Source organism: Conger conger, chromosome 10, assembly GCF_963514075.1.
Source record: "Conger conger chromosome 10, fConCon1.1, whole genome shotgun sequence".
Classification (NCBI taxonomy): domain Eukaryota; kingdom Metazoa; phylum Chordata; class Actinopteri; order Anguilliformes; family Congridae; genus Conger; species Conger conger.
In genome coordinates this window covers 18,643,877-18,671,867 of record NC_083769.1, presented here as the reverse complement: position 1 = coordinate 18,671,867, position 27,991 = coordinate 18,643,877, and the positions used below count along the sequence as shown (strand labels likewise).

Genomic DNA, 27,991 nt, shown 5'->3' with positions numbered 1-27,991 from the left:
CTGTACGATGACAGCATTTGAAAAGAAGAACAGTGAGATTAAGCTGGCATGCCCAACTCATTCAATGACTCCAAGCAGACGGCACTCCATTACGATGAAATACATCGGGTTATAATCAAAGAACAGAGAAGCAGCCTTCTGGTTGAATGCTCTCCGATAATATGTGCCATGGAAACTCCGTCTTCACTGCTTAGGCTATAATAAATAAATATTTATTATAAAAAGTACATTCATCATTCAGGCTATGGAATTCAGATATTGCTGTTATTTTGATACCTAATTACAAGACAATTACAATAGCATGCCTGCGGAAGTATTACTATATACTTTTCCCATGTCATTTTAACTGTTTCAACCCTAGAAGTTTCCTATTCAAGAATTCCTATTTTAACTCGATAAAATGAAATTCCTCATATTAAAAATGAAAGGTCTCATTGAAATGAAGGAGAAAAACAGTTGGATTATGACCATTTAAAATTTAATTTGTGATATAAATATGCTTGCTATACAGCATCACTCTGTTTCTTTCAGGAATCTTCATTTACCCCTTGGAGGAATGCTCCACAGTGGTTGGCTTCGAGGCTATGATCTCTAGCCAGATTATCACAGTGCAGATCAAAGACAAGGCCAAAATCGATGAATGCTACTTTGACTGCTGTACGGTACCTAATGGAACTTTCCAGAGAGGAAGTGGTAAGAAAATGCTCAGTTTAAGAATTTTTCATCTTAGATGTTCTGACCAGGTTTTTCATACAAATGTGACCCTCTAGCAATATATATACAACGTTTTCATTTGAAAACACATCTAGGTTACCAATTAAATGACACAAAATAGAAGGAAATTTGAGTGACAAAGTAATCACAGTGTTCAAGACATGAGAGGAATGGGGTAATGCTTGGTTAACTGACATATTTTTGGGGAGACTAATGTGTGGATGTTTGGATGAATGGTTGGCAAGGAGCTAAGCTTAATAATATATTAGCTATCTCGATGTAACATTACTGTACTTCACAAAACCATTCACAGTTATATTAGATGCCATTTCACAGTTTTTAAATGCAAATAGCTTTAGTGGCATGTCGTGGTCCCTGCTTAACCCATATCACACTGCTGGTTTGTGGTCTCTCCTTGACAAACTCCACGCAACGTATTGATTTAGAATGAGGATTTGGCTTGACAGGGACTACCTGCCAAATGTTGAATGATTATATAATAATAATCACCAGTATTCAATGTGAATTGAGTATTCACAAAGACCGTGTAAACATAGCAGAGGTTATATTGTGATTAAAGCAAGTTGATAAGTAGTTCTCATTTGGAACACATCCAGCATTTAGGGGCCTATAAAGATATTTGATCTGCTATGAACAATCTAGGTGCAGAAACAGCCTGAATGAGTGGTTAGGCTATGGTGTATTAGGCTAGCAGGGGTAGCACACTGATCAGGAGCCACAAATGTTCTGCTTTGAAAACCAGACTTGATTAATATTTTGGTATGTTGATTCAATTGTTGATTAAATTGAGATCTAGTTCAAAGATTACTCCAATATTTTTAGAAGTAGACTTTATGCTGGAAGCAAGGAAACCAAAATTGATTGAATGAGATCAGACATGACATGCCATCAGGATTTCAGCTTCAAAATTAAGCTGCAGAAAATAATTAGGTTTAACAGAGAGATAAAGCTCTTGGTGTCATTGGCATAAAGATTATGTTTGAAGATAATTTGGTTCATAGTAGTATATAGATTTATAGCAAAATAGGAATTGATCCTTGAGGAATACCACAAGAAGATATCACTGGAAAGGACACATAATCACTGATAGGGACAAATATTTTTTCATTAGATTAGTAAGAAGAGAAGCAGCTCTGAGACATAGCAGAGATGCCAGCTGACTTTTAGAGCATGATATTCAGAGAAAACCCGTTGATGGCTACACTCAAATGTAAAAGGACAAGGGCACAGCATTCACCAGCAATGTCAACATTTAGCAGTAGATCATTTATCTTGAAAGGGGCTGTCTCTGTGCTGTGATGTGCCTGAAAACCTGGAATTTTGCAAAGAGATTCTATTCATTGTGGATGAAAATTGCTCAGGCTGTCGTTTTAAACATTTGAAATCAGGAGGGGCAAATTGGGCCTGAATCATGCACCAGGCATAAGTCCGGGCTGATTACCCCAAAGATATTGTCAAGGAGACTGGTTGGAACAATATCTTGACCAGAGGAGGACTTCATACAGAATATTTCCATGGACACAGGGGAGCCTTGGGGGCAAAAACATTGAGAATGACCATGCTATAGGATACAGGCATAGAAACTGGAGCTGGAGCAAAAGAATGGCCCAAGCCTGCATGACTTCTGATCTGAAAATGTCTCTTAGAAATCCTCAAATGTCAGAGCATGCCTGTGCAAATGGTCTTCAATAGCTGTGAGATTAGAGACACCATGGTCTTGGCATGCAGTTTCAGTCAACATTTTTAGAGCTGTTGGACTTGCCCTCTAGGGCACATTGTGCTTGATGAGGACCTGGAGCGGACTGTTCTGGTGGTCAACCTTGGGGTGATCCCTCCGCTGGAGACGGTCAACGTGCTGGTCAGCACATCCTCCGAGCTGGCCACCCTTCCCAATGGGGGCGTTCGGGTCACCACCCCACCAGTGTGTACCCCAAAAGTCCAGCGCTCCATCAACGAAGACCAGGGCTTCTCTCCTTACCTGGCCAGAGTGTAAGAACTCCATGACTCTCAGTCATTGTCTACATTTACATATTTACACACAAATAGTCTGAAGTTAACATGAAGTATTCAGACTCATGGAATGTAATAGCTGAAATCAGTGTCCTGGCTGTGAGTAAATTCATATTAGTCATTATTACTAAATAAAGCATTTGTTTTTAGCCTCAGATCCTTGTGGTCCCTGTCGACACTGCCATCTGAATCACCAAAAAAGACTTGCAAGTTCCAGAACATTCTCAATGATAATATGGGGAGCTGCATTTAGAAGCAACAGATAATTTTATCTACTGAGAGGGCTTCAGAAGACATAAAACGCAAACCAAATTAAATGGGTTGTAATTCCTGCAGCTATGCATCCATTTCATGTAATGGAAAGAAGTTAATTTATTTCTGAGAAAGCATCAGAGAAAGCATGTCACTGCCTCAGCAAATAGATTCATTAAATTATTATTTTTATTTGAGCAGCGCTTCGACACTGACATAGGCTTTACAGGAAAATTTGCAAACAGTCTGAAGAAATAAAACAGTGGTGAGAAATAGACTCCTTGTGAGAAGAGGGATCTTGGCAGGAATCCAGTTTAGATGGGGAACCCATCCTCCTCTGGCCACTTTGGTATAAACAGTTAAAGTTAGGCTAAATTGTGATAGTCATAAATAGAAGAGAATTTGAGTGGCAAAGTACTTGCAATGTGCAGGAAATGGGGTAATTCTGGATTAACTGACATATTTTTGGGAAGATTAATGGGTAACTGTTTGGATGAATGGTTCTCAAGGAGCTAAGCTTAATAAGTGAGTACATTAAAGGGTGACAGAATCTATGTTGTTGACACTCATGGTCTTCTGCCCAGGAAGGACAGGCACCACTGTGCCCTGGGATCACATGATCAGAACTCCACCAATAGCCAGGTCTGTCTTGCATGGCTGCTTGAGGAGGAGCCAATCAATTCCATTGACTATGAGTTCAGCTTCCAGCTGGAGATCAGGGGCCCCTGCCTTCTTGCAGGTCAGTACAGCTCTAATAGTTCTATTAATACTACTATATAATACATGTTGTAATATTGCAATTAATACATAAAAACCTACCCACTATTTTGTTTTACTGGACTGCAAGATTTTCATATTGCAATCGAATGAGCTATTTACGCACTTCAAGCTAACCCGGATTTATGTATCTAAAGTACCTGCATCTTCATCATTGCTTAACTCCAAAATGGGTGGTCTATGCAATTGCAATGAATATAGCTAATTTGATTCATGCCCATCCATGTCCGCAGATGGAAAATACAAATTTGCCCTGAGTTTCCTTTCCATGACTGTTTATACTGTGCAGTCAGTTGTCAGTTGTCCAAATCCCCAAACAAAAACATAGCTTGTTAGAAACAACTGACTCAGGCAGGCACTTAAATATGGCTTACTAGTGAAGCGTCCTCCATAGGTGGTGGTATAAACCAGTAGTTGGGTTTCTTTCTACATTGATTTCCTGTAGGAATTATATGCGCAATCAGACTACATGTCCACCCACTAGTCCAAAATCACTCTCAAATGTTTCTTTAAGCCTACCCCATAGGGGGTGGCTTATACCAGTTGTTGGGTTTCTTTCTACATTGATTTCTTGTAGGAATAAAACTCTATGTCCACCCACTAGTCCAAAACCACTATCAAAAAATTACTATTACTATTTTGTAAGCCTCCCCCGGAGGGACCAGAGAGCTGTTTTTGGGAAGCTTAGAAAATTCTGGCTCAAGTTTGTGGAGCTAATGCTGTGATTTACAGGCAAGGTCAGAAAGTGTAGCGTTTCTAATTATTACATTGATTTCATTCATTTAATCGAGCAAATTAAAAATGTTGAGATTTTTTTTGAGACCGCCATCTTGTGGAGTCTGCCACACTGCCCTAGTGGGTTAGTCAGTTTTTATTTAGATCTAAGAGAGCATGGAGCAGTTCGCCAGATCATGCAGTTGAGGCAGAGACCCTCGAGGTGTTGAAACAGTACTGCATAATCTATTTTCTGTAGGTAAATGCAAATTTAAACAGGCTTTATCATTATGTATTTTGACATTCTATAAAGTGTAATATGTGTTGCTGCTGCTTGTTCTAGATGTTTAAGAAGTTTTTTTGTGCAGGTGTTGAGAGCCCCACCCACGCTATTCGGGCTGACGCAGACCCCTCTGCCCGTTCAGCCTCCAGTGTCGTCGTCACCCTGGCTGACAAGTACACCTACGACTGCCCTATCGAGATCGTCATCTATCCAAGCGGTGAGGGTAATCGCCTATGACCAATCGCGCACACCGGGATCTGCAACATCTGTGAAATTTCAACAGTCTCAATCTTTTTACAAGTGTTTTTTACAAAAACCTTGTTTATTTTTCTTGATTGACAAGAGTCCAAACTGCTTGGTTGTAACCCACAGGCAAGTAATCATAGCTTTCTGTAAAATGTGTGTCCTGTTGTGGAAGGGAAATCTCTTTCCTTCATTTCTTTTTTTTGAGAATCATGAATGGCTCTGAGGATAGCATTAGCCAGATCATGCCTGGCTGTGATACTGATAATATTTAAAAAATATTCTTGCTTTTTAATGTGGGGTTTGGTGTACGTTTATAGATATAAATAACATACACACAAGAAATTGCTAAGGCTATTGCTACAGATTGTTCAGTGAATTAACCGTTTGATTTGATAATTAATGAATGGAAATGGAAATTAGTTTAAAGGTCACTGGTTTAATGGTAAAATTGCTGAAAGCTCAGTTGTAGAAGGTCAGCATGCTAATGTCTATGGCCCATTGTCCCAGTGACTTCATCATCTACCTTATCGGTGAGTATCCATACTCCATGAGAGCCCCATGCTCACCAAACTTGACGAGGGCCAAAGATGAGTGCTTCCTGCTAAAACATTGCCCTTCAGCACACAGCCTCTGTTTTCCAGTGCCCTCGCCGGTAAAAAGGTTGATTAAATCACAGGCCTGGTGATATATCCATCCCATGGCCTTTAACAAAATCTCTCCCTGCAAACTGTCCACCGAATGGTGATTTATGTAATGCCTGTGTGCGTGCCTGCCAGGCAGAGAGTAGTGTGCGTCCGCCATTTTATCTGCCAGTGTCTCAGACCGTAAGTGGGCGAGGCGTGAATGTCTGCCTTCTGCATGACCTCCCCCCCTGGCGGGGGAGGACGGATTGACCGGGGGTCCGGCGACAGGCCCTGAAGGCAGACACAGAGCAGGGAAACTGGGGGGATTCTGGGCTGGAGTGCTGCGGCCTTGGTCTCATCGAGTGCATTGGGACAGACGTGGTGCTCGTAGCTGAATTCAGAAATACTTGTGGAGGCTCAGGGGGTGAAAAGATGCTCATACAGGCTTGACATAAGAAGTCAGAAAGAAGGAAAAATAAAGACAGAAAGGTAAGAAAGGGTGTCAGTGTAGTGGTATGAGAAGGTGCAAGTGGAGTGGAAGACTGTCATTAAAGCTACTGAAGTGTAATGGCCCATCGCTTATGTCAACCAACCAAAGGTGCAATTGAATCCACTTTCCGAAATAAAAGCATGTGCTTGAGTTTGTATTAAGGTTAGGAAAGCATTATGGGGTTGCACTTAATACTCAGGGTCTGTAAGCATTTGGGTTTTGAATCAGAAATACACTTCCTTACCTTTTGCTATAATCGTTTACTCCTGTGTCACACCTCCTCCCTGTGCAAAATTCAAAGTTTTCCTGAAACACAGAAATGTATTATTCATGTGCCTATGCCTGCAAAATAAAAACTGTTAGATTTTTTTTGTTGTGCATCAAATGCTTTCTTTACATTTGTAAGACAGACTTCACTTTGAGGGGTGGTGCCAGGCTGCCTTGCCCAAACACAATACAGAACAATACCTTTATGATAAGAACTCATTTGAAATGGAGGTTTGTTGCTCATTCAAAGTGAGATTAACATGCTGCAAGTCAATTTAAAGAATCCAAATCCTTTATTGACCATTATACACTGAGTGACCATGTTATTAGGCCTGTACACCAGCTTGCTAATGCTAAAATTTAATCAGCCAATACATGTGGCAGCAACTTAATGCATGAAAGCATGCAGATGTGGTCAAGAGGTTCAGCTGTTTTCAGACCAAATGTCAGAATAGGAAAGAAATATGATCTAAGTGACCAATAAATCTGACACCCTCCTGCTTCCTGATTGGCAGAGCCCCATATGCCACATGTCCTCATAGAGGAAGCAGACATGACACCTGAGGAGTACAGCGAGCATCTGAAGGGAAGGAGTGACTTCATAAAGAGCACCAAGAAGGACTCCAGCAATGAAAAGAAGGTGTGTGTGTGTGTGTGTGTGTGTGTGTGTGTGTGTGTGTTGTGCTCTCTGCTGACAAGGTCACTGCGTTCCCTAAAAGTCCAGCACTCCATTAATGAAGACCAGGGGCTCTCTCCTTTCCTCACCAGAGTGTAAAAACACAGACTCCATGACTCAGTCATTGTCTACATTATTTACACACAAATAGTCTGAAGTTAACCTGAAGTATTCTGACTCTGATATATCTATACTTCAGACTATTCAAAGTGTGAATATTATGGTAAATAATAATGTACCATAATGGACTCTAGGTTTGATATCTGAGAGACTACAGAAGTCATCATCAGATAAAAGCTATCATTGTATTAAACCTAACAGGAAGGTTACGTTACAAGCTGAATATGGGATGAACAACCTGTTCTCATCACAAAAAGATCCTTAGGTTCACTAAACTTTATTAAAATCATACAGACCAAATATTTTTATCATATTTGTATCAGTTTTATTATTATTTTTGAGGTCAGAGCAAAGCTGTGTTCAATTTGTCATGTGTCAGCACTGGACACAAATGACAGGCAGGCAATTAGATTTCTTGAGAGCACCAAGAGGGATAGGCCAATTGCACGTTTAAAAGGTGTATGACAAAAGCTGTTTCCATGGAAACCACAAAAAAGGTCTCACATACAGTATAGAGCCTCATGTTTCAACCCGCAGTAAATGTACATGAATTTGATTTGTTCCGGTTTTTACAATTCAACCAGTTGTCTGTTGCTTCTTCCAGCCTGTTCCCCACAGAATGTCGAGAGGCTTTTTCGGTGATGGTTCTTTTGAAAAAGACCCTTGGAGCTGAAACCTGCAGCTAGAGTAGTGGAGTTGGCTCGGCTTGGACGTGCTGAGAAGCAGAATTATGTTGCGCTTGCTCGAGTCTGCAGTACTGGTGCGGTAGCACAGCAAAGGCTCTGGGCCTTTCTGCAGTCTTGAGGCTCAAGAACATTTTTCACCTCTAGTACATAGATTCTCAGAGGAGGCTTAACTCAGTGTGCTGAGAAAACTTGCTCAACAGTGTATTCTGATGTTGTATTTAGTAACAGCAGCCAGTCGATCTAGATTCAGTACAACGCACAATACATTTCTTTTAAATGTGTTGTTAGTGGGAATGCAATTGCTTGCATGTAATTCAGTCAAAAATGGCAAATATACCAGGCATATTCCTGTACTTCATTCTCATTAGTTTCATTTGCCCCAAAATTGTAACATAAAGTACTAGGTTAACCCTAGGTTTTACCCAGATATAGCCTGGCTACATCCTTTCACTCAAACAAATATAGCCAGTTTTTCACTTGAATGCCTAGATGGTGTTTCACTGCCTGTTCACTGACAAAACACCACAAAAAATGTCATAGGGATTTATTGTTCATAAACACATAGTAAAACACTGGGGTTGTTTATTGGAAATGCTCTTGTTTCCTGGCAGGATTGCAAAATCAGGTCTCCTGAAGTTTCTCTGCTGTGCTCTGGTGACCAACAGGTGGAGATCATCCGCAAGCGTCTTCACAAAGACCTCCTCCACAGCCCCGTGGTCATGCTCAACTTCTGCCCGGACCTCAAGTCTGTGACCTCTGACCTGCGGAAGGTACAGGGGGAGTTCATCTTCCTCATTGACCGCAGTGGGAGCATGAGTGGCGTCAACATCAGCCGTGTTAAGGTGATGAAAGGGTGCCTTACGCTGACACTTTATTTCATGGTCTTGGATCCCAGAGAGACAAATCTTGACAGATCTCAAGCCTTATTGTCTTGAAAAGCAGCAATAGGTGAATCGGGGATGTACGATCTTGAGGGCCTTTCACACCAGTACAGCAAACATTGTGTCTTGGTTTCGCCAATGTTCCATTGAAAACAATGGGCTACACAGTAGCACAAAGGGATTTCCACACAGCAAAATTACTTAATTCGTACATACACGGACATTACTTGACACTCAACTCGGAGTGGTCAATAATGACTCGTGAACAATAAGTCAATGCCAAATGGCATTGTGAAAATGACGAAGTGAATAATGTTATAGCCAATGATTTTTCTATTATTTATATGAAATACATTCCTTAGCTAAAGCACAACCAACATCGTTTCACGCGCCACACCGTGCGCCTTTTAGTTGCAACTACTCTGTATTTCTTGCATAGCTCGCCAAGATTACAGTTCCGCATGTTGTTCCGCCTTTGAGTTTAAATAATTCTGGCTCATCGAGCGAAACAAAATGATTGCAACTAGCAAAATGTGGGGAATTACAATAAAAGATGAGGGAGCAACCACGTCAAATTTTAACAGACATTTGAAAACGCATACGGAAAGGTAAATCAGTTTACCAGCACCGGAGCTAATCCCACCGATGTTCACTGTAGCGTTAACGTAACTTGACTAAACTGTTGTGTTGTCAAATGACGCGTCTCAGACTCAGTATAATGCTCGTGTTAATCAGCATAACATAAGCACATATTTTCTTATTTTGTTGACTGCCAAGTTGCAGCGATGTTGGCTTGCATTTCAAATGGTTGATCTTGAAAAGCTATGCACGCTAGAGAACCACGAGTGTAAGGTACAGTAACGTTAAAACAAACTTCTTCAGGTTGGCTTGAAAAGCCCCGTGCATTTTCATTGTCAAAGTTCACACAAGCAGCTGCGATTTCAGTAAAATGGCCATGTGATTGGATTTTGATCAGTAGCCTGACCATACCGTTCAGTATGGTCTTTAAGATCGATATGCAAGTAGGACAGCGAGTGATTTTGAATGTCTTGTTAGGTGACTTTATGTACTAGTTGCGTGGACATTGTTTGGTATTCCAGTGTCATACAAATATGAACTGTATTTTCGAGAGAGCTTGTTTGTAATTGACGTGAACATTAAAGGCTATCGTAAAACGCATGTACTGTAGTTGCGGTTTTGAATTGATTTAGAATTTTCAATAGTGCAATGGCATTTCTTAGGATTCGAGGTTTTCCTATAGCATAATGTAGATGTAGTACCAAAAATCATAGCTCCCGATTCCCTGCATAAAGAATATGTATTTATTATTCTTGAGTCGCAGATATAGATTAAGGCTAGTCCTAGACTAAATTTAATTGGAGATTATCCATACGAAACTGCCTTTAGTCCAGGATTAAGGTCAATCTGTGTTTGTGTAACTGGCCCCTATTCTGTTATTGACCATTATCTTATATTACAGCCTGTGGTACTGCTTACATTGTCACATGAGTCACACAGAGTTCTTAAAAAATAGAATGGCTATTGATTTTATGCTGGGATAGGCTCCAGCCCCCCTGCGACCCTGTTCAGGATAAGCGGGTTAGGATAATGAATTAATGAATTAATGATTGAATGTATTTATCTGTAATGTATTTTAATCTTATTTATTGATACATCAATTACCTACCACACCAGACCTGAGGTTTTGGCAAGCCTTTCTCCAGCCATCTTGAGAAAGGCTTTGCCAAAATGTTGGCTCACGCGTGGAAGTTCATTGATATATGAATAAATAAATTAAATAACCACTATCTTTTTGTGTGTCCCTGATACTACTGCTTCTTCAGTTGTCACACACTTGATGTCATATACAAAATATATCTTCTACACTTCCGGTTTCTATATCTTCAATTAGCATAGGAATCGTGATGAATTTCAATATCCATACTGTTGTTTAGGCTGCACCATTCTGGAGACTTGAGACTTGACTCAGACTAGCTCAGAGACTCAGAGATTTGATGACTTGTGAACATCTCTGTACAGAGTACTTGTAGTCCCCATTGGACATCTTACTGTGCACATTTGGTATGAAAGGTGCTTACTTGGTCAGATACTCAGGGGGCGTTTGTGGAGGTGTGATGTATTCGACACATGCCTCTTGCTGTTCGATAATTTAGGTTTTAATTGCCTTGATCTATTAACAGGGATATTCAAGTCTGGCCCACAAGGCCACTACTACTACTGGTTTTCATTTTATATTACGCTTATTTAGAAATTACTGATGCTTATAGACATGTTGCTGTGTGAGTTCACTTTTATATGAATGAGCATATAAAGACTATTTAGAGTAATGCTGATTTAGAGTAAGGATCTCGTGTGAAATTACAGGGCTAGGATTATTCAGAAAATATGTGCAATTGCATAAATCACTAATATTCTACCACATTAATTTCAATGTGACAATATGCAAATGTAGCTACACCTTCATTGCCCAGTAGTTACATACATCTTGTCAGCTTTATAGATAGTCTTACATTTTCTTTAAGCTTTAAGAAACATGATAAATATTGTAATTCTGTGTTTGTTTGTTTTCTGGCTGGGAACAGCCATCTATTCAGAGAGGAAATCCAGAATGAGAAGCTGATATTAGACCTTCAGAAGAGAGCTAGTCAGCCCTGTGTGTCAGATAAAACACTTTCATATTGGATGTAAGGCATTTTGTGCTCATGCCAGCTTTCAGAGCTTTACTGGCATTTAACGGTCACTTGGGGTCGAGTATGACTGTCCTTGTGGGTCTTCGGGTGGGCAAATAGGCTCATCCTGGAGCTGCATATTTTGGTGCGGTGTGGGCATGTGGCACTTTTTTGCTGTTTTCTTTTGCTATTTTGCTGTTAATATTGCATTACATATTACATTATTGGCATTTGGCAGACGCTGTTATCCAGAGCGACGTACAGTCCTTGCCTAAGGGCCCAATGGCTGTGCGGATTTTATTGTGGCTACACCGGGGATCGAACCACCGACCTGGCGTTCAATGTCGTTATGACTTCCCGTCATCCTCCACCAGTTCCGCCTTTGGGTCTTGGTTGAATCACACTTCATCTGGAGCCTCCCCCTCGACCTTATTGCCATGGGTAACCCTACCAGGAGGGAAGCTCCAGATGGCATCACTCTCAGGCTCATTGGACCACCATGACAACGTGGCCATCCGAGGAGAAGATTTAGCAGTAAAGATCTGAGAGCTAAGCACAACGAAAATGGCTCACATCAGAATGTGCCAGAAAGTGAATTTAAATTAGTTGATAGTAGACTTCAGGGCCAGTTTTAATGCAATCTCATCTCAGGCAACCGGGTTCAGGAGGGAAACCATCAATCCATGTTCCATCCATTTTGTTCTTCTGTTGGAAGGAATGTGGCCAACTCAAAACATCACTTGCAATCGCTGATTCTGTCCCTTTAAATTACATTGCTGGCACGATGTAGAGCAACTTGCAATGCAAACACAAGGACACTGTGTTATGACAGCTTACTGTGGCATTTAGACTAAAGTGGTAATTTTGACTTGTTTTCTGGTTGGCCATAAATGGAGAGGACACTTTGGTTCTGCTGGCTGCATGTAATTAATTTCAGAGCACAGAATATTGTGAAAAGCTTGGTGTTTGACGTAACATTTTCTGACAATTACTGGCTGGATTTGACATTTCCCTGTTCTTGATTGTTGTCAGTGGCCAAATTATCCACTGAGGGAAATTGATAATGTATCAGAATTTATACTAAATTCCAAAACATATTAAGGAAATCTTTCACTGTTCAATAAGCTTGACTAAAAACAAGGGATGATACTAGTCAAATACACTAAGATAAATAACATTGAGTAGCGAAAAAGCTGACTGGATTGTGCATCAAGAGAATTGGTGTTTTTTTAAAAGAAATGTATAGGAAGCAGATATTGTGCACCTTGTGCCTGGTTATCATGCTTGTATAGCACAGGTGTGTGCACCGGCTTGTGTGTGTGTGTATGTTTGCGTCTGTTTCTGTTTATGCATGTCATTGTGTGCAAGTATGTGTTTGTATGCTGTAGGTGTGAGATGTATTTTTTCCTCTTGAGAGCTCCATGTCTTCATGTGACTGGAATAATTAAAGCAGTTGGATATGGCTGTTGCATATCCAATCAAACTCCGTTTCACTGAGCAGGCTCCTCTCTGCCATCCCTTTGATATTGAATAATGGATACACTGTGTGCGGAGGAGCAGTCTTTCAAAGCTGCATGTAGGTCAGGGAAAACCGAAGGCTCATTCTGGTTTAGCTCTGCCTCTTAGTACTGTACTGTGCTAAATGAGCACTAGACCTGTTTATTTTCTCACCTTTCACCCCTCTATTTCTATTTCCATAATTTCATGATGAATGTACATTTCTCTATTTTATCACTTCCAGCCAAACCTTTACAAAATAGCCTTTGAGCCGATTCAGGGGTCACCAATAAAGCTCACTGCCGGTTATTCAGATGATGGGGGATTGATGGCTTCCCATTGTGCTATTTCTGGCTTCCAAAACATGCTCCTGCCAGTGCGATTTTGACATTTTGTTGAAGGCTGGAACCACCCCTGTTCCAATTTGCATATCATTAAAGTTCCTCCATAAAACAAAAGCGTAGTCATGGAATTCACTTACACTGCTCAGGCTCGTCCTTGGAGGGAAACATGTAATTAACAATGTGCAACTGTCATGACATTAGCAGCGTATGTAACTACAATACAAATAATATTCTGGGGCACTCCAGCAGGAGGAATGTGTAACTGATTGTGCTAACCCATCCCATGTAGTTAACAGTCATTGCATCACAAAAATACTTTGATACATCCATAAAAATATATACACACACACAGTGAGCACTTAGGTATTAGATATTTATTAGATTGGTCTTCTGCGGCCGTCGCCTATCAACTTAGAGGTTTGACGTGTTGTGTGTTCAGAGATGTTCTTCTGCACACCACTTTTGTAATGTGTGGTTATTTGCGTTACTGTCACCTTTCTGTCAGCTTTGACCAGCCTGGCCCTTCTCCACTGACCTCTCTCATTAACAAGGCATTTTACCTTTCTCATCAACCACTAACATTAACCTATGTATGTCTCATTGGTGTTGGTGGTGCATTAAAATTTTTAATAATCACCTCAACCGTGATCTAAGGGATATTTACTGTATTTAAAAGCAGCACCCATAGCACATTCATTCTCCTTGAACCAACCTCTTTTTACCACTTGTGCTGCAGACACACTGTGTTGTCTCTAGTCACAGAATGACCAAAATTGATTTGGCCAGGCCTAAATTAGCCAAGGACATGAATTTGTTCTAGTGTTGCGATTGTGTTTTGATTGGTAAAGGCATACTATGCAGGATTTCTATTTTGAAAATACAAAATTAACACGCTCAGTCATATTTTACGATGCCCTGCAATATCTGTCTTTGCACACATTTGCCAAATACAGTGCAATCTGTAAGTATTTGGACAGTGGTACAATTTATATTCTTTTAACCCTGTGCCCCAGCTCATTAGATTTTAAATTAAACAATGAATATGGTCTCTGCCAGTACTTCTTTGAACTGTTATGGCCCAACCTCTGTCCAGGTCATATGGACTATGTATTGAACGTTTTTGGGTGTGACACTCTTTTCTGTGTGGGGAGTGGTGGGTGTGGCTTCAGAGGGATTAGGGTCACGTTCATCCCCGAGAAAAATGTTGCGAAACGTTTATTTAAATGGAAATGGTGGTGCGTTGTACATCCTGTTGCGATCCGTGGGTGGACTGATGGTCAGTGGTGGTATGGATTGCTGCTAAGGCATCTGAAAAGGCCATTCTGTACTTTCTCCAGGCTTTAAAGCATAGGCCTACATCATTATTGATTCAGGAAACATACCTCAAAGCCTGCTGCAATACCTTGCACACCGGGAGGAAGCAAAACGTTTTCTGATTTAACGTGCCTCAGGTTTCATTGGAACTTTTGTATTAAGCCTGCTACTGCAATGGCAGAGGTGAACAAGCATAAGTATAGTGAAGCAAAATAACAAGCTGACAGGGCTCATCCAAAAACCAAGCGGACCTTGGAATAGCTTTTCCTCGATGACAACAGTTACTGAAAAATCGAGATATAAAGGACCACAGCAAGGCAAACAATTCTGCTTAGTATGCCTTTAAAATAGCGTAGTTATGCCATGTTTGAATTAGAGAGATGCTGTGTTTGACTTAAGTTTTTAAATCCAGAAAGGAACAGACTGTCCGTAGTTTCTAATGAAGAGATTATTTTTATGCACAGTTGGTTACATGGGTACTTTAATGGGTTCATGATAGCAAATAAATCCCAGTGGTGCGCCTGTTAGCCCTGACTTTTGAGCACTGAAGCATTTCGACACAGCCGCAAGAACATCTGTTTGGGGCTACCGCTGTTAAAGGTCGACATCCTCTCAGCGGATTTCACATGAGTGTGCGCACAAGCCACAATAGTCAGCAATGCCCTGTTTTTTTTCAGGACGCCATGGTGGTGATTCTGAAGAGCCTTGTCCCAGCATGCCTGTTCAACATCGTAGGGTTCGGCTCAACCTTCAGGGCTCTGTTTCCCACGAGCCAGAACTACGGAGAGGTAAACAACCCAAGGGCCAATCAGACCTCTGCTATCTTTGTCAGAGAACACTGTTGCTAATGTATTCATTCAATATAAGAAAATAACATTGAATTAATTTTTATTTTAATATAATTATAATATTCTTTGTGATGGTGATGGAACAATAGTATATGATTCTCTTGGTGACAATTTAATTGTATTATATATTGATGAATACAGTATAGTTTGGTTTCGATAAATCGGTCAGACACACAACAAGGTATCTGAATTGACATTAACTAATGTAGTTGTTAACATGATTAATCTACATACAAATACATTTATTAAGCAAGAAAATAACTTTTCTTTAATTGTTTTAATGTATTTGTCAGCTACTAACAAAAGTATTAGTTTCCTGAATATACATGATCAAACCATCAGATAAACGTTTAATTAGTTAACCAATAACAGATACATTAACTGTTTTACGACGTTAGCTAATGCCAATTCATGTAACCTTATTGTAAAGTGTAACCAATAAATGTATTGATCTGTTTGTAAATTTGTGTTAGGTGTGTATTAAACAGATTTGAATTAGTCTGTAACATAAACATTCTGCAAAATAGTCAAATAAATAAATTCATGGATACATAACTTCTTCTCATATCTTTTTCCATTAAATAGAACACAGATACTGTTCATTTTGAATGCAAGACTAAACCCTTTCGCTGCCAAGGGGCTTGTCTGCCTGAAGCCCTTGTTCTTAGTGCAGTTCTAATCTAATTTGGGCCGTGCTGTGCTGCATAACTGGTCTCCTCATTGCCCTGTGAAGGAAGGTTTTAGTCCGCTGGGTTTTCCCTGTGACTGAACAGCGACCCCTGCCATCAGTCAGGGACATGCGTTTCCACCAGTGCTTTTCATTCCACCAGTTGCTCAGTTCTCCAACTGCTGTAACTATGGTGCACAACTTGTGGATTCTGTTATGGAAAGACTGCATGTCCATCTAAGGACAGGTGTGGGCGTGTGGCCATAGCAGCAGCAGGAAGGGTGTACATATGCGATTCCAAAATCCAAAATGGCATTCCAAAATGAGGGCATGAAGGGAATGGAAAGGTTATTTAATTTACATTTTTATTTTTTATTTTTTATTAACCTTTATTAAACCAGGAAGTTTCATTGGGATTAAAAATATCTTTTTCAAGAGAGACCTGGACAAGGTTGCAGCCAACAAGTTTAAACGGATAACAAGCAAATTCACAACACCATGCAATACGATCCACAATTAGTAGACAAAAGACAACAAATACAAGGGCAGGTAACAGTGGTTTCAGTTGCACACCTCATTTGTTATTCTAGGAACCATACAGTTAAAATCATCCAATTCAATGAACTGGTCCAATTTGATCTTTTTGAAGATTATTCCATGGCCATGTAATTAAAGTAATTAAAAGTTGTTTAATCAAAAGGCGTACCCGTTTACCTTGGCACAGGAGACGCTTGCCGCAGCGTGCGAACACATCAAGAAGATCCGGGCCGACATGGGCGGCACCAACATCCTGGCGCCGCTCACCTGGATCCTGCGGCAGCCTCTGTACCGCGGCCACCCGCGCCTGCTCTTCCTGCTCACCGACGGGGCCGTCAGCAACACGGGGAAGGTCATCGAGCTGGTGCGCAGCCATGCCCGCTTCGCCAGGTAGGGCCGTCTGCCATCTTGGGGTGCGGGCAAGGTGTGCGACCTTCATCTCGTCACTACAATGATATAAACACTACAGTGGTGGAATGACCTCCCTGTGGAGGTCAGAACGGCAGAGACCCTGACAACATTCAAGCACAGACATTGGGCGCCCCTGGTTTAAATGTCAGTTACAATTAATCCGTATGTGATCGAAAGCAAACCTGAACTCTAAATGGGACCGTTCTGCATGTTTAACTCTGTTGCTTTTTATTTTATTATTTTATTATTTTTTTACTGTTTATAAATTATTTAAAAAATGAAAAAGCCTGTGGAAAAGTTTGGGAACCATTTTGGATTATTTTTGTTACTTTAAAAAAAAATTATTACTTAGGCCCAGACCCAGGTGATTTAGTCATTTGAGCGTCAATGAGTCTGTTGAGTATAATACCAGGGCTGAACTTTTTATTTGGAAGTAACTCCATGCCTTCTAATGGATCCAACTGCAGTGGCTGTTCTGTCTGGTGTTAACAACCATGGGTTCCTTTAAACAGTTGTAGAAGGATTTCAGAATGAAGATGGTTCACTTCCACCAAGAAGGAGACAGCTCCAACAACTTTCTATCAACTACCATTTTTAGTTGAAGTCAAGGCAAGGTCTGGAAGATAAAAAAAGATTTCAGATGGAATGGCCCGAGACCTGGTGAAAAATGTTCAGAGGAACCCACACATCACTGTAAAAGAGCTACAAAAAAGAGTAGCAAACACAAGTCTAGCTGTTCACAGGACAACATACTTTAAGACCTACATGGCAGAGTTGCCAGAAAGAACAACTGCAACACAAAAGTAAGTGTCTGAAGTATGCAGAAGAAAAAAAAAGAGCCTGAAGCCTTTTGGAACAATCTGCTTTGGCCTGACAAAACCAAAATTGAACTTTTTGACCACCACCAAAGAATCAGAGCAAAACAGGGCAACTAGGAACTGGGACAAAACGGCAGCCTTTACAACCTAGTTTGGTTCTAGTTTGGTTTAAAACAGCATTCACAGTGAAATTTTTATAACACGTAAAACTGTCTGGTTTCTCTGTGAAGTCTGAAATGACATGTCATCCTATTTTTCAAAAGGAATGAATGAAGCGACATAGTAAAATAACTACATTATGATTTGTTAAAAGAAACAAGTAATTTCCATCCATATTTTTCCAATTTCGGACTTGCTTCTCAAAAGAGGCTTTATTTGTCTTTTTTCCTGATGTATGCCTCAGATTGTACGACAGTGACTGCTCTTCTGAAGCAATGCGCACAGCCCAAATTGGAACTTGAAAAGAAAGAGAATAACCTCGAATTGGCAACAAAGGAATTTTTTTAATAGTGCCATTGAGGTGCGAATTTCACAATTTGGCAGCTCAAAGGTGAATAAGAATCATACAACATTCATTACAACCTCAATCACCCACATCTGCATCTATCATCATTTCATAATTACTGAAATTGGATGCCTAATGCTTATATATTTTATGGGAGGGCAATCTGTATACATTGAGGAGATAAATCATTTTTTTATTTCCCATTTTATTTTGAAGTGCACTGCTATGCATTTCAACTCTTGAATGCAAGTTTGGAATTAGACCTCTCCACCCCTATTTCCAGACGAAATTGACAAGACAAGAATGCACTCTGACAATTAAGTTCTGAATGTAGGCTATGTAGGTATGTTTGGCCCTGTACCAGACATAAATATTTCATCATATTCAAGAAGCATGAATTTGCAGGAGGTGCAGACTAAATAGTAGTCTGAGAGCTACGGCAGTGCTATGTGTGCATTAGCGAATGCGCTAAAGGTCACAACGCACGCTTCATCTGTGTTTGCCTTCATTAAATATGCAAATTGCTGTCACAGGGGCACAAGATATCCTGAAGATAGGTGACCAGTTTCTCACCAACAACATAACTGACAAACCTCAATGGGGAGAGGATAAAAGTAGGCTATTTTACGTGACAAAAATGCCAGAACAACAACCATGTTTTTTTGGGGGTTTTTTTGTTAAAGCAAAGCTGCTGCTGCTTCTATGTTTTCACAGATTACAAATTTTCGTGTTTTATTCTGGAATTTTCTGCAAGAAAACACTGTGTAATGCATCCAAAGGCCAGCAAGCTCAATGTTTGCGGTAGGGAGGTCAAACTCATTTTGGCGATTTCCCAGAAATGTATTTTGACAGTTTATTTTTCATGTGTACAGTAATGTCATAAATGCTACAGTATAGTAAAATAACAACATCAAAATGACTAGCTTGCCAGGAAACAATGTTTGTTTGCTTTATTACATTTTAGAAATGTGGCATTTCCCTCTGCTGTATAATCAATCTTGGAAGGAAATGCCTCATCATCTGTGCAGATGTCAATTTTGTTTTACTATATATCTGTGTGCGAACGCCCACTGTGATTGCATTGCAGGTAGAACGTTCAACCTTCTTATTTGTGGAGAACGTGTTGTTTATTGGACTCCTCTGCAATCAAAAATAATTTATACATTTTATTAGAAAACCGAGTGATATGTTTGTTTTGCCTTGGCAGGTGTTACACGTTTGGGATTGGTCAGAACGCCTGCAGGAGGCTGGTGATTGGTGTCTCCACGGTTTCCAAAGGCACTGCTGAGTTCTTGGCAGAGGGTGAGAGACTGCAGCCCAAGGTACTTATTTGCAGTGACACACATTTTTTTATTTGCTTCTGCAACTGGCTATTTTAAATGTCACAGGGAGGCATTTATGAGGGTAATGTAAATCACTGAGCCTCCCCTATGTCTAATGACTTAATTGTATGAAACAAAACACACATTAGTGTGACTGAATTGCAATGCTTTTTTCTGTAATGGATAAGGCAGCCATAGAATCAAAACGTCATCTCTTGTTGCTCATTCAATTGAAAGGAGAAGCATTAAATTGGTTTATCAAACCGTCAACAATAAAACAGAGGAACTCTGTTTGCTCTGTTTGATTTAAAAACTATTTTTGAAGACACCCCACATCACTGAACTTGGGTGTGCTGTTACATGAGCAGAGCTTGTGTCTTATACACTCAGTGAGCACACAGGTATTTATTAGACTTATTTTTTAGACTTCTACTGCTGTAGCCTATCCACATAGAGTTATGATGTGTTGTGTGTTGTATGCTCTTCTGAATACCACTGTTGTAATGTGGGGTTATTTGCGTTACCTTCCTGTCAGCTTTGACCAGCCTGGCCATTCTCCTTGGACGTTTCTCATTAACAAGGCATTTCTGTCTGTACAACTGCTGCTCACTGAATTTCTTTTGTTTTTTTTGCACCATTCTTTGCAAAGACTAATGTACGTGAAAATCCCAGGAGATCAGCAGTCTGCCACTAACAATCATTCCAGGGCCAAAGTCACTGAGATCATTTTTTCTGCATTCTGATGGTTGATGTGAACATTAACTGAAGCTCCTGACCCGTACTTACACGATTGTATGCATTTGGTTGGGTTTAGGGTAATCGCCAGAGGATATTGAGTGATATATCCTCTCTAACAACATTTTTTCTTTATTACACACTTATTCATCGGATTATCTGGCTATAACCCCAACCAAACCACGCATGAATCCTCTGGCTATAACCGCAATCCCAACCAAACCATGCATGAGTCCTCTGGCTATATGTGGGGCGACATGGCTCAGGCAGTAAGAGCGGTCGTCTGGCAGTTGGAGGGTTGCCGGTTTGATCCCCGGCCTGGGCTGTGTCTAAGTGTCCTTGAGCAAGACACCTAACCCCCAAATGCTCCTGATGAGCGTGTGAATCCTCTGGCTCCCTTTCGACAGATGATCAAGTCCCTGAAGAAGTCCATGTCACCGGTGCTGAGCGATATCTCCATCGAGTGGCTGTTTCCTGAAACAAAAGAGGTGTTGCTTTCCCCCATGGGTACAACCTACTTGTTTCCTGGAGACCGCCTGATTGGCTACTGCGTGGTCTGTGACACAACGCAGTACCACTCAAATCCCAAGTCTGTGAGTAGATCCCAACCAATTTTACATTAACATTTTAGTTATTTAGCAGACGCTTTTAATCCAAAGGGCATAAGTTCCTTAACAAGTTAAGAGCATCAAATACATAAATAGCAAAACATTCATGTAGAGTGATCATGATTAAAAAAAAAAAGAATTTATATTTATTTATTTTTTTCTTTAAAAATAAATATAGAAGATTATTATTAAGGGGGGGATAAATTAGGAGGGAAGACTAAGGTACCGTACATTCTGAAAAGGTGCGTTTTCAGTCTACGTCGAAATATGAGGAGGGAACCAATCCTCGGGTACACTGAAATAGGAATGATTTTTACATCCTACGTACTGCATGGCCCTAATTCTGTACTCCTACACAAAGCCAGAAATGTAGCATAATGATATGGTACTGAACTTGCAGCTATAAAATGTAATTCCCAGGGCTGCCGTACTGTTTTAGCCTTGAATCAGGTACCCAATCTAAATTCCCTCAGTAAATACCCGGCAGCTTAAAGAATATTCAGTAATGTAAGCTGTGCAAATCATTTTAGATAAAGGTGTTTACCCACTGACTCAACTAATATTCACCCAATGTAGATTGGCTCTGTCTTCTGTGTGGAGGTGTCTGCTGCTTTCACTGCTGTTAACCAGCAGCTGGGTGGCTCATGGATGAGCCCCACGGTCTTCTACTGAGTCCAAGCCATGCCAGCGATACAACTTGCAATTGCAGTAGCATCGGCCCGGGTATGGGGGGGGCACAGTTGGTTAGGGGTCCATTGTGGCTCATTGTGACCCCCACTGGTCGATTTGGCACCGTGGACTGCCTGCCAAAGCAGCATAAGAAATGTCCTTCGGCGACTACTCACCTCCACGCAAGCTTTGCGGTGGTTTGCGGTGTGAAAAGTAAGAGACTGTTGAGACATGATTTGGAGACTGGCAGTTGAGATTGCACACGAACACAGCTACAAACAGTCAGGTGGATATTCTAAATTCGGGTGGGACTGGCCACAAATGTATTAAAAAAATAAAAATAAACTGCTATTAGTCGCTTTAACTGTTGTTGATACCCCTTCATCTTAATTGAATTGTGTCACTATTAGACCAAGTCACCCCTGGAATAAAGACCTTAGGTACGAAGGAAATAATATTGCAGGAATGTTTGACACATTAGTTAGCTTCTCTTTTGGGTGTCTATAAAAAAGAGGCAGTCACCCACTGGATAAGGACTTCATGTACCATGGAAAATATGTTGCAGGAATTTATATTCCATTTGCCTCATTTGTGATAATTTAATTCATAAAAAACAGCATGATGTTCAGGGGATTGAATCATAAGCTCTCATTTGCCGGTGAGGAAGGAGCAGAATTTCACTTGTGTGTGTGACAGGGGAAGTCCCCATTTCCCAAATTAAGTTGGAATGCACCAAGGGAATTTCACCCGAATTCAATTTCATAGTCTTACATAATTACCACAGGTTCTTTTAATTGTAAAAATAAACAAGGAGCAAAGGTCCATTTTAAGTGCGATATATGGTTTAAAAATGTAGAAATAAGGAGGTGTAAATTCTGAGGGTTGCTTTCTGATTGGACAGGACAAAAGGAGGCGGTACAGCATGATGCGCTCGAACGAGTCGACCAGCTCGGTGTTTTTCCACTCCCAAGAGGAGGACCCAGGGAAACTTGGCAGCGAAGTCAGAGGAGCGCTGAGGGAGGGGGTGGCTGGATCGCTGTACGACGGCTACCAGGAGAACATGCCAGAAAGCCCTCCTGTCACAGCCGAGCAGGACATGATGGGTAGGCCTCCCACTGTAAAGAGAAGATAAAGTGCTCCTAGATTACACTTCATCTAGCCCAGGGGAATGCACAGTGGTTTCAATAGGCTCCTCTGTGCCTCTATGGAGGAACACTGCCTAGTTCAAGGGCTCTTTGTCAGGCAATCTGGAAGATTCCACACTTTCCACACCAACGATAGAGATCTATAAAGAATACAGGCACAGTTCCATAAAGAACTAGAAAGGACGTCCCTATGAATACAAGCTAAAGAACCCTTTCAGAAGAGTCTGCTCCTTCACTGTTATCCACAGCACCTTTCTGCCATTTAAGGTATTGGAGATATCAAGACCAAGGCTGGGATTTCATTTCATTAAGCTTGCCTTTTACTCAGAAGTGGGGGGATATCTAAATCTGCAGGGCAACGCCTGGCTTGCTGTATTTTGACATGATGACAAGTTTGATATGATAACAACTCAAACAAAGTTTGAGGATGTGAACAGGCCATTAAGCTCCAACTAGGTTTGTCAGCCATCTTGCCTGCAGTCTAATGAGCATCCAGAGCAAAATTTTATCTGTTATACATCTCTCAATGAGCCTGCTTAATTAAAAAAATTATTTGTATTATACCGTCTGGTGTGGTGCGATATCACTCATGTATAATTGACTGAAGATGGCTTTTTTGTGCATGACTGGTCGTGGATGCTGCAAACGGTGGCACACCTTTCTCTAGGAATGGACAGCAAAACGTCCCCAAGACGACGAGCGTACAGCACCAATCAGATCGTAGACTACAACCCCATGAAGAAGGTCTACACCCCCAGCGACCCCAGCTCAGCGGTGGGGAAGAACCCTCTTAGAAGGGCCAAGGTCCAGGAGCTGATTGGTCAGGCCAGCCCTGACCATGGAGCCCAGTGGATGAATGACTACCAGGTAAGAGATGGAGTTATATCGCAATAGCATCACATAAAATCGCACTGAATATTCTGAGGGTAAAATGGACGTTCACACAAAGTTTTTCACTACTCTTGTAGCATGGGTATGTAGACCACGTTCGTTGCGATCGCAGTATAAAGAATCGTGCTATCCCGTTTAAATCCAATGATTACACTGGTTAAAAAGTTCAGAGATATTTTTATTGACAAGATTAGCCTAAAGGTTTATGTATAGCCTTATCATTCCACTGTGACAGGAGCAAATATACATTTTTAAACATTGCTTTACAGTATACTATCACAGAGCTGTTATATTTCACAAACTCCAAATAGCCATACAGTATACTTAATTATTTGACATTTGACATTAAGCCAATTTAAAATCATTTTTTGGAATATTAATTAATAAAATAATTTATTTATTTAAATGTATTGTTTTTAATTAATTAAACATTTAAACAGTATATTATCCCCATCCTCTGCATGCAAGGCAGATGCTAAATCCCTTTTCCAACAGTACCTGGTTCAGGTTAACCTGCTGCATTTGAGTCTAGCTCAGCACAAACAGAATAATCCTTGGGCTTAGGCATTAGAAGTAGTATAGTTGCATCTGTGGCAGAAAAACAAAATAGAGATAATTAAATTCTGATGTGGAACATAATAAAACATAAATGTAATCTCATGATCCCCTCATTCATACTCACTAATGCAAACCATTCTCTTTCATTTGTTATTAATAATCTCATTGGAAGAGGATGTTTCATTAATTAAAGCATCTCAGAGCTCAGATGTGATCTCAGTATCTATAGCAGGAATGTGGACTTGTCTTGTACAAATTAAAATAATCTTATAATCGTATAATAAACAACATTGTATCTATTAGGGAAAATGCATGGCATATGCAACTAGCATATGCCATCATCTTGAATTAAGAAGCCAAGTTATTCCTTCAGGTTGTTGGCCCAACAGATAAAAAACGCTCCTGGATGCAGGTGTAGATGTGTCAAAGTCTACCATACGTAGACATCAGCAGGACTACAGAGGGTACACTACAAAATGCAAACCGCTGATAAGCCTAAAGAACACAAAGGCGAGATTACAATTTGCTAAAAAGCACCTAAAAGAGCCCCAAGAATTCTGGAACAAAGTCTTGCGGACAGATGAGACGAAGATGAACATGTACCAGAGTGATGGGACATGGAAAGAGTGGAGGAAAAAAATTAATTCTGAATGGACGCAGGGAGACGCAATACATCTGTGATTTAGAATGTGAAAGCTTTGAAGCTCAATATCTCAACACTAATCAGGACACAGATAGAACCTTGTAATTCCAAGGTCATGGTTAAAATGATAAATGAAAGCAACAAAGGAAAAATAAACGAGAACCAAACTGTAGCTTCTCAGCTGGGTTTTTTCTTTTGTTTCTCTCAGAGATCCCCAGCCTCAGGCATCTATTGAGAAAAGAAGTAGAATTTATAAAGATTATTGTTGTTAATGCAGTCCTGTGTGTAGAGACATGTATGACAGTACCTACATTTACATTTACTTAGGAACAATGCACTGCCTGCCCTAAGGTCGAATGAATGCAGTTGCGTGATCTTGCCTAGTATTGTTATTTACTCTTAAGCTATGTCTTGAGATGGTTTTACTAAGAGTACTACTTCCAATAATAATAGTAACAATAATAATAATAATGACAACAATACATTTACTAATACAATAATACAACACTAAAAATAAAGTAACATAACATTTGCATTGTTTTCAAATGTAAATTAGACCATCTATCATATTATCTTGTTGTGCTTTGAGATCGTTAACTCAATGAAGAGCACGTAATACATTTTAGATTTTTATTATTATTATTAAGAAATTAAAATCGCCCTGGAATCACAGTCTAGAGCATGAGATGTTAGGCGAGTCCATCTCCTTCCGGCCGTCGGGGGGCGAGGTTGCATTGGTGTTTCCTCAACATGGGTGATTGAAATAAACAGGGTACAATTGCCAACCAAATTGGGAGAAAAACTGAAAAAATTTGAAACAAATGAAAGAAAGAAAATAAATCAAAAGTGATATAAGGTAAGCAAAAGCTGAAAACTGTAAAGAGTGGGCGAAAGCCTTCATGAATCCCATGGGTTTCTCTCAGCCGCAGCTGGCTAGCCTGTGCGCTGCGTCGAGCCGGGGGCGGGCCGCCAGCAGCAGCGTGGGCGTGGCCCAGAGGCCCCTCCCCCAGGAGGCAGAGCAGGAGGCGGACCTCCTGCAGCCGAGCGCCCGCCCACAGGCCCCGGGGCATGGGGTGTCGCCCGCCGAGGAGATCTCCAGGTCCTCCACCGACAGCCTGTCCATCAGCAGCTGCGGTGACTCGGGTCAGCGGGGGAGGGGCGGGGTTCACAAACGTGCCTTTTTCGCTTGTACGTCAGTAAGCTTCATAACTGCTCCTGGAGAGCCGCGGGGTATTCTAGCTGCCAACTGTGGTATGCTAGTTTGAAAGTTGATTGTACTCTTCAAGGGTTCTGAATTTCTGTATGTTACACTCGGAAATGTACTGTCCTCAGGTCCTCTTGGCACTTGTTCTTGTGTTTGATTTGCACTTTGTTTGCTCTGGATAAGAGCGTCTGCTAAATGCCAATGTTTTCCATTGTTGCCTTAATAGCGGCAACCAATTCAGACCCATGAAACCAGGTGAGGTGAGTTTACTGTGTAATTAAGTGATTTAATTGGTTAGTTAAGTGCTCAGTAACCATGAAAGCCTGTGGCTTTCAGGACCAGGAAGGTGGGGCGGAGTGAAGGGGGTAGAAGAGGGAAAGCCAGGGAAAGTTAGTCCAGGGATGTCTAGAGGAAGGGTGTTTATGTGTGTGGGCATGTGTGTGCATATTTTTCCCCTGCACAAATAAATCATTTATAGATCCACCCCAGTGTGGAGAATAAAGACACCAGAGGCCTATATCACAAGGCAGGATTACTGGATAACTGCACTGACTAAAACCCAGAATCCTCCCAAATCTGGAACATGAACTCAATAAAGAACGCTGTTCTGGGTTTTTCTCAGTGCACATAAACATTACTCTGTAATCTTTGCTTTGTGATACTGGAACACATGACCCAATGATTTCATCTTGCATTACCATCGAGATCCCTGTGGGGTCACTGTAGGCATTGGTATGTTGCAATTAACTTACTAATTATGGAATTAGTGGTCAATTGTGACACTCATAAAAGTAATTAGTTGGTGTAATAGGCTATACCAGTGAGAGGAAGGAATGGGATGTGGACAGAATATCAAACACAAAAGCCTTTAAGTGAGCTGCCCTCTTGATACATTGCAGATCAATAGACTATTATAGACTATTTTGCAGTGTACAACTAATAAAGGAAGAAAAAATAACAACAGACTGGCCTTTACAGGCAGAAAATATCAATTGCAGTCTGACATTTTCGAACATTGTCCAACTATAAGTTTGTGATACACAGCACTCGTGATAGAACAAGGTTCAGGCTTGACCATAAAATGTACAGTACTTCCAAATGAATTCATAACAAATTAAGGCTGCACAGACAGGGCACTGCACTCAGGACAGAGACAAAAAAAGAAAAACTAACAACAAAATCATTACAAGTATTGTGTAAAAATGATCCAGTGATGCAGAAATATGTCTCTTCCTGGACAAGTTTAAGGAAGTAAAAAAGGAAGAGAGGCACCACAGGGTGATTTTGGCTGAACCGGTACATTTTCACATATTATGATATTTAATTTGTACAAGTGCTGTAGTTTCATTAAATACTGTATATGAACCAATGATCAGAATAAATTTAAGTAGTTTATTTCGATGTTTTTATACCAGCCGTGGCATGTAACCAAGCACCAAACAAAAGTGGGCATTAGTGGGCATTTTCTAAATGACATTATTTCCTGTACCAAAATTTACTTGTTGCTTATTAAGGAAATTAGCTGCCGAATTACAGTCGTTTTTAAATATGTTGTGGGGTATTTTATGTGGAGAAATCTGAACAAAAAGCTAATCAGTACTTTCTAGCATATACAGTTTTTTAATAATGAATCAATAAAACAAAAAGTTTGAAAACCCCTCTGTAATTCCCCAGCTATTGAGTCATTCGTCAGATAGAAAAAGAAGCTTGTGCAAAATGAACTCAGACTTAATCCACTGAGATAAAAAAAGTGATTTAACAAATATGCAAATTTGTGTGGTTTAAATTATTCATCAGATAATTTCCATCTTCCTTAAAAAAACAA

General features: G+C 40.5%; 1 protein-coding gene and 1 long non-coding RNA gene across 2 annotated transcripts in view; one reads left to right on the top strand and one right to left on the bottom strand.

Annotated features, from left to right (window-relative positions):
- The window catches only part of vwa5b1 (von Willebrand factor A domain containing 5B1), a 41,382-nt gene that overhangs the window by 620 nt on the left and 12,771 nt on the right, over positions 1-27,991 (top strand). Inside the window, exons 2-14 of the mRNA XM_061258600.1 lie at positions 532-693; positions 2,505-2,724; positions 3,582-3,736; positions 4,857-4,988; positions 6,913-7,037; positions 8,545-8,721; positions 15,283-15,393; positions 16,845-17,047; positions 19,599-19,713; positions 20,856-21,041; positions 22,627-22,828; positions 23,538-23,737; positions 25,886-26,105. Coding sequence (XP_061114584.1) covers positions 532-693; positions 2,505-2,724; positions 3,582-3,736; positions 4,857-4,988; positions 6,913-7,037; positions 8,545-8,721; positions 15,283-15,393; positions 16,845-17,047; positions 19,599-19,713; positions 20,856-21,041; positions 22,627-22,828; positions 23,538-23,737; positions 25,886-26,105 — 2,208 coding nt within the window. The remainder of the gene's footprint in view (positions 1-531; positions 694-2,504; positions 2,725-3,581; positions 3,737-4,856; positions 4,989-6,912; positions 7,038-8,544; positions 8,722-15,282; positions 15,394-16,844; positions 17,048-19,598; positions 19,714-20,855; positions 21,042-22,626; positions 22,829-23,537; positions 23,738-25,885; positions 26,106-27,991) is intronic.
- Positions 8,460-9,453, bottom strand: LOC133139208 (uncharacterized). The gene is made up of 3 exons (XR_009709796.1): positions 9,383-9,453; positions 8,742-8,920; positions 8,460-8,640 (listed from the first exon to the last, which is right to left on the bottom strand). It is a non-coding gene; the product is annotated as an uncharacterized LOC133139208 (long non-coding RNA).